Raw genomic sequence first — 7,662 nt, forward strand, 5'->3', positions numbered from 1 at the left:
GAATGTGGAATTAAAAAATGATCGTGCCCATATTTTGCACCATACTTTAACAGAGTGCCTGATGAAACTGTGGTTTGACAATTTGTTCACACTGTTCATATGAACTTCACACGTGACCCCATAAGTTAAAATTCTTTTTTTCCATCATGAATCATTTTAAGAGCATGTATTATAAATAATGAGTAAAATTAACATTATAAGCAGAATATGGCTTTGGGTTGTTTATGTAGCCATGACTGATGTACTCTAAATAATGGAGTGTTTACATTGGAAAACATTTCCTTTATTCTGAGTTTATTTCGAGTTGCATGGAGTTCTTTGTTTCTGAGTATGTTTGTATTGGACGGATATGCATTTCACAGCAAATCTGTGGAAAAGCTGTGACAGAATGATGGAAACCGATTATCTAAAATGCATGGAAGAGAAAAGCATGTGCATCCTTTTCACTGTGGGTTTTTAGAAAACTGCACAAACTGAAAAACACAAGTGATAAATATAAGAGAATAACCGCTACATATCGGTGTCACTGGTGGTTCAGGACTGAAATAACTGTCTGTTGTTGCAACTTGAGATAGACCTCCCATATTTCATTTCTCTCTTGCTGATAGCATTTATCAGCAAAATCCTGATAAATACAAAATATGCAACTTAAGCCTGAGCATAACTAAGCCGCAAAGGTGGACAGGATTACCGGACGGCTGGGACAGACATCAGATTGTATTGCCATAAAGGGTCATTAGGCTGTTGGCAAACTGTACCTCAAGCTCCAGCTGACAGGCCTTTTCAAGAAACACAGATGAAAAATATGAGAGTAAAATTCCTATTGACAGACAGTTGAATTATAGGAAGAAAGATGGGTTGGAGAAAATGGTGATTTAAACTAATATTTATTTTTCACAAATGTACACTTTTGGAGTGCTATCACAATATTTGGCCTGTTAATGTTATATTAGGGCTGTCAAAATTACCGCATTAATGCATTTGATAAAATAAAATAAAAATCAGTTTAACTCGGCATCAGTTTTTTTTTTCTGTCATCCTTTGGCTGAGCTACAGTATATGATCACTATCAATCATTCAAGTGCTATTGAACCATTCAAGCGTTATAAGACGCAAAAATAACAGTTTATATCTGTAACTTATAACGTTAGGCCTACTGTCTGGCTGGCGTCTCTCTGTGTGACACACACGAATCCTGCGCTGCAGTCGCAATTGAAGGGACTGACAAAAACACACACACAAGTATGCCAATATTTTGTCGAGTATCCTCGTAAGCACAGTTCTAAATGAGGATGAAAAAAATCTTAAATGAACGTAAAGAGTTGTGAGGACATCAGATTTAGATCTGTGTGGTGCGCGCCCGGTCTTAAAGTGACAGTAGCCTAATTACCTGTTGCTGTTATGTGTCATGAATAGGGATAGTTCACCCAAAAATGAAAATGATATCATCATTTACTCATCCTCATGTTGTTCCAAACCTGTATGAATTTCTTTCTTCTGCTGAACACAAAAGGAGATATTTTGAAGAGTGCATGTCATTAATTAAACAGTTGATGGACTCCATTGACTTCTAGCCTATATGGAAAAAATACTATGGACGTCAATGGGGCTCATCAACTGTTTGATTACAGACATTCCTCAAAACGTATTCTTTTGTGTTCAGCAGACGACAGAAACAATTTTTTTCTATGAAAAATAATATTTTTTCATGATTCTCCTGTGTTTGTATCCCGTTATTATTGGAAAAGTTCAATAAACAGATTAAAAATAATAATAATAATGTAATCCGTAAAATAACAGAAAAGTTACTGGCAGCTTATTACCCGGACATTATCCAATAATTTCTGTTAACCTTGAACGCAATGAAGTGATGCAATTAAAAATTCATAATAAAACCTGCAGGAAGTATTTCACTCCACAGGGATTTTAGAATACCAAAGTGTTTTATTGGATTAAGCTTTTCTTAATCATTATCCTCAAGAGTCAGTCCTATATGAAATAAGGTTTCCATTGCAAAACCGAGAAATAAAGTTCATATATAGCCCGCCACCAGTCGGTCTCCAGACACAGTGAAGCATTCGCTGACTTATTTGGCTTTCTTCTATTTATGCTGAATGAAAGGGGTGATTATCTCATCAAGAGCACTTGGACAGGTAGTCAGGCCCATGTTCTGGTGTGTTGTCACTTTCACTGGCAGAAGGAGAGTCGTGTCATTAATCTGAGTGATCAGTGAGATGGGAGCTGGGGGTGATGAAGGCCTCCGTCCTATAAAACCCCCACAAACCCTGTTGCTCGTCCTATAGCACCCCTCAGGCCATATTGTGATCTCCGTCCTGATAAGGACCGGTGGAAGCGAGACTGCCAGACTGGCCGGGCAGGGTTGGAGCCTCTATGAGGACTCAGTTGCGATACTGTCCTGGAGGGGCCAATGAAAGGCATTCTCACATACGAAGAAAGGCTGCGAGTCAGTCTGGGCAGCCCGGCGGACGGCCCCCCTCCCCATCTCCTGAGACTCTAGGCGCCACAGTGTAACTGCAATCTCAGGTATGCTCCACGGACACTGTGAGAGATTCCCAGGCCCTTACCTGAGATGGACCGCAATGATCCTTACACTTTTTCCCGAGACTTCTAAGCCTTATGCAACTATTTTGATTATAATTCACCAACTTTTCTGGCACTATCTGAAGCTAAATGGGGTTCTCCTCATCTCCATGTCTATATTACAGAATGTCCTCTGTTGTTTTATTGCATTAGCTGGATATGTCAGCAAAAAAGACTTTTCTGTCATCATCCTATCTAAATGACTTACTTTAGTTGTCTACTTATATTTGGATGATTACAAAATAATTCCAAAACAGAATAACTGAGTAGGTTCTTGTTTAAAGTTAACCGTCCTTTAGCAAATTGGAGCCACAGGATAATTTTCATTGTGGCATGTGTGGTTTTGTGGTCCATGTGCTGTCATTTATCTAGACTACAATGTTCTTGCCTTTAGCTGTAAGATTATTTTTTAAATCTGCCTTAATCTGAGTGGTTTCCACTTATTTTCAAGCATATTTTATAGTGAAAAACTAATAGTTAGTGGGGGGAAAATCCAAGCCATTAGTTTGTGTGTGTGTATGTGTGTTTAAAAATAAATAAATAATAATAAATAAATAAATATACCTTTTTAATGCAGAATTTCACTATTAATCTTTGGCAAAAAAGTAAACAAAAAACAGCTATTTTTATAATTACATAAATCACTGTGTGTAATAAAACAACACACACACACATACATATATGTGTGTGTGTATTATAATATATATTAATGTGTTGTTTGCCCCAATTAAACACAAACTAATAATAATGATTTTCACAGAAATACTGTAATAAAGCTTAAGGCTAATTCAGCAATATTCATTATATTAAGCCTTGGTAAATAAACACTTCAAACGGCTTGGTTGGCTCATATAATAATAAATGCCGTGAAATACTTGTGTCATGAGCCATATGTAGGCCCCAGCCATGCGCATGTGTAGGCGCATGCGCACATCGCACATTACGTCGAGTATCCATCCATAAGAAACTGTTGAACGGCAGAAGGACTAGCACGAGATGTCAGAGAAGAAACAAACAGTGGACTTGGGGCTGTTGGAGGAAGATGATGAATTTGAAGAGTTCCCAGCAGAGGGTAAGTGAACTGAAAATCATTGTGTTTCAGAAGAAATGCGATTCTTTGCTAATATAAGGGTAAATAAACGCCCACAGTAAGACAGTGACTCAGCTAGCATTGCTATGCTAACCAACAAAACAATATTTGCTTTATTCAATAAATGGTTGGTTTGTCGCTCTTAACATGAATTAAATACAATGTAAATATAATTTTCTTATAAAATATTAGAGACAAGCCCTCATACGTAAAGAAACAACATTATTACGCATTTATTAGCAGCTAGCATGTTAATCTCGCCTAAAGCTAATAGTTTAACACTGTTTGCAGTTATTATTTCTCCTTTGCTTTGTAATTTAAACCAACAGACAATGATTGGGCGTATATACTTAAATTGGCGACTTTTATTTATTAGTTTTGGGAGAAATATAAATAGCTGCTGCACATCTCCACTCTATGCAGTGTGTGTGTGTGTGGAGCGCTAGGCTGACCTGTGTATGTAGATCATCAGTCTTATTGAATTGTTGCCATTCACAGACTGGACAGGCCTGGATGAAGATGAGGATGCTCATGTTTGGGAAGATAACTGGGATGATGACAATGTAGAGGATGACTTTTCTAATCAGCTGAGGTAAGTTAGGTCTTTACTGAATTTGTGTAATTATACATATGAAGTTGAGAAGCGCACGTTTTAATTATAGATGGTTAAATGCTAAATATGGAGTGTACTAGCCTAATCTAAATTCACAATGAATAAATCCTTGTAGACATGCATATTATATTGTGCTGTCCTCATGTCTACTGCTGGAGTCTTCAGACCCTGTAAACCCAACTTAAAAATAAAAAAAAGAATTTAGTGTGGTTGGTTACACTCATTTTGAAGAAAACAGTCCCTAAGGGATCCAATGTCCAATGGCTAACCGACACTCATGGTGGCCTCAAACCACATTTACGAACTTTCCAAATGTTTGAGGACTTGACCTCACTAAATACAGCCATTTAATATGCTTGCACATATATTTTATGTAAAAAAACAGATTGCTATTCTGCACGGTTAATGCTTTCCAGACAATCCCCATATGAAATGCATTAATAAACAAAGCTATAAATCTAATGTTATTTCTCATGAAAAGCTTTTTGATTTTTAACACTAGAAATGTTTGTTTGTGAATAACGCATGATTAATGAGCCTTGTTACTGAGAAATTGTTTTGAGTTATTGCACTTTTTTCCTTTCTTTTAAGAGCGGAGCTTGAAAAACATGGATACAAGATGGAAACCTCCTAACGGTGGACTACTTGATCTGAAAATGGATTTTTCCACATTTGAATATTGCCAGCTTGTTCTGTCAATAGAAAATGTGATTTATTACTTCTGTAAGAAGCCCAGCGTTGTAAAACGTGTCAGTTGAAACTGATAATGTTTTTTTTTCTCCCCTCACTTATATACAACTTGTGTTATTAATTGTGATAATAAAGAAATGTTTTCCCTATTCTGTTTGTTTTCTTATTCCATTTATAGGCATAGAGTATTGTTTTGCATGCATGAATTTGTAATCATCTTTTTTTTCTAATCATAAATCTAAAAGGAGGAAGGTAATCTGGCACATGTTGTTAGCCAGTGAGCAGACTTTGGTGTAACATTGAGTGATGCAGCTGCACACATCCATGGAGGGGCTCCAAGCCTTGCTCTGAAACTGCTCCCCTGTGCCCTGACTCTTCCCCCTGAGCCCATGGGGCTTGGCAGAGTCTCCGGTGGGGAGATTATCCAGTGAAGTGTTTGTCTCAGAGGCACGGAGGTGGTCACAGCATGAGACCCCAGCCGGTCCTGCCTGGGCCTGCCCACTCCCGACCGGGCCCTGCTCTTTTGCTCTTCACAGCGAGGGATCCCACACGGAACCAGAAGCCAATTTGCCCAGTCGCACTCCCCCCTAGCAAAATGATTTCTCTGGATTTGTGGCTGTGCGTCCCAAGGACATAATGAGCTGAAATCAATGCCAGTAAGGCGTCTTCTACTGCAGAGGAGTCTACCATCTTTTCGCTCCTGTTTTAAAGCCTTGCTTTGCGTGTTTTCTTTTCCCAAAATATAATTTGTAAATGAATTAAAAAGTAATTTGTTTGCTTTTTACAGGAACATTTATCTCTTGTAATTAACTCTTTCCTTACCAACGTTTTGATCTTTTCAACAAAAATTGAATGGGCCCCAGAAAATATTGTTGAATGAATATCTGAACATGCAACATATGAAAAGAAAGAACAGAGCCTCTGCTTTTAAACAACAAAAAAAATGTTTAGCTTAATTCTTCTTCTTTTTTTAATCAACACTTGAATGTGGGCAAGTTTCATAAAGGATCATTAAGCAAAAAAAGAAAAGAAAATTGTTTTTTAGCCAAAGACTATAGATTCAGAATGATTATCAAAACAGATGGACCGAGACCAACACCCCAGAAGCTTGATCAGTGCTAAACCTCATCATGGGTTGACCTTTCATTCAGTAACATTAGGCAGTTTTGATTTGTATGCTGTTCATTGTGAAAGATCGCAGCAATGCCGGGGAAAGAGTGAACAAATGAAGTCCACTGAAGTGCCTTGAAACACAGCTTTATTCAAGGTGTAATTTCATTTGAAACAGGAAGACGGAACATATCGAACAGCTCATTCCCTTTTTTAAAAATCCCAATATCATTTCGTTTCGAGCTCAACGGCCAGAGCTCACTAAAGCTGCAGTTTCCTCCTAATCGCCAACTGTTTCTACTCTTAATATCCTCCATTTTGCTTTAAAATACAGCATTCTGTGCAGAATTCAAATAAGTTTTGTGGTCTGTGCCGACTAGTGCATATGATGTGCTATCATGTCTCTGGACCGGAGCTGCTGCAGTAACGTAAAACCAGATTTCATCCGCCCCACTGGAAAGCATATTTACACTCATTGACTGTTTTCTATTCCCTATATAGAGCACTATGTAGAAAATAGTAAATGTGTGAACATGGGCTTTCAGCGTCTATTTATAATGTAGGGGGGCGGGGCTTCAGATTCTAGAGAGCATTTGATTGGACAGAGAATCTGATTAGAAGATGAAGTGATGTCATCAAAATCATTGATCCATAATGGTAAAAGTGAGACTAAGTTTTGAATGTTTATTTCTTCTAAATACACATTTTTCCATTGTTTTGGAACACACTAGCTTGGCTATACAAGGGCTGTGACCACCATAGACATTGAGGCAGACAAGCCCCCCAAATAATTAGAAATGGCCAAAATTTGTCTCCCAAAAATGTGATATAGTTTATGCAGCTCAGCTGTACTTCATTACACCGCTCTGTTTGTTGCTCGGATGGCAAAAGTAAAATGTTACATTTTTAGGTTGCTCTGCCTCAGTGGTCTAACAGTGCTCGTCACTGTCAGAATGATTGAGATGGCCAATCAAATCAAAGAAGGCGGGGCTTATTGTTAGCGAGAATTCCAATGGCACACTTTAGTTGTAGCAGTAAAAGTGAGCATCATAAGATGTAAGTAGCTAAACATGATTTAATATTTGACAACTGTTTTATAATTATGATTTGTTGAAAAATGTTCGGCAACCAATAGTAATATTAAGTGATGCAAACTACTTGCCAATTTTTATGAAATTTCACCATTTTTAATTGAAAATATGACATTATTTACGTAAATCATAATTGAATTTGATGTGACAAGAAACATTTAGCATTTTTACATATTAGGCAGATGAAAATGAGACTGAATCAATATATATTATTTGCTAATAGATTACTTCAAAACAATGATAGAACTGGAACTTTTACCGTTCTTATTCCTTTTTCCTTTATTTACTTAAATTCCTTTAATAATTCAATTACTATAAATAAACCAATAAGAACAATAACACAGATGATGCAAATGCAGAAAGTACAGTGTTAAACTTCAGTTTATACCCAGGATTGATTTAGTACCCGGGATTATTTGTTAACGGGTATAGTAGGAGCAGGGGGAAATGGGAGTCAAGTTAACCTG

General features: G+C 37.3%; 1 protein-coding gene across 1 annotated transcript; it reads left to right on the top strand.

The window, feature by feature from the left end:
• The first annotated feature begins 3,516 nt into the window (after positions 1–3,516).
• sem1 (SEM1 26S proteasome subunit) lies at positions 3,517–5,143 on the top strand. The gene is made up of 3 exons (XM_067425682.1): positions 3,517–3,673; positions 4,190–4,283; positions 4,896–5,143. Exons 1-3 carry the CDS (start codon positions 3,598–3,600, stop codon positions 4,936–4,938), a joined length of 213 nt encoding a protein of 70 aa, XP_067281783.1. The 5' UTR covers positions 3,517–3,597; the 3' UTR covers positions 4,939–5,143.
• The last annotated feature ends 2,519 nt before the right edge of the window (positions 5,144–7,662 follow it).

Source organism: Pseudorasbora parva, chromosome 19 (assembly GCF_024679245.1).
Source record: "Pseudorasbora parva isolate DD20220531a chromosome 19, ASM2467924v1, whole genome shotgun sequence".
NCBI lineage: Eukaryota > Metazoa > Chordata > Actinopteri > Cypriniformes > Gobionidae > Pseudorasbora > Pseudorasbora parva.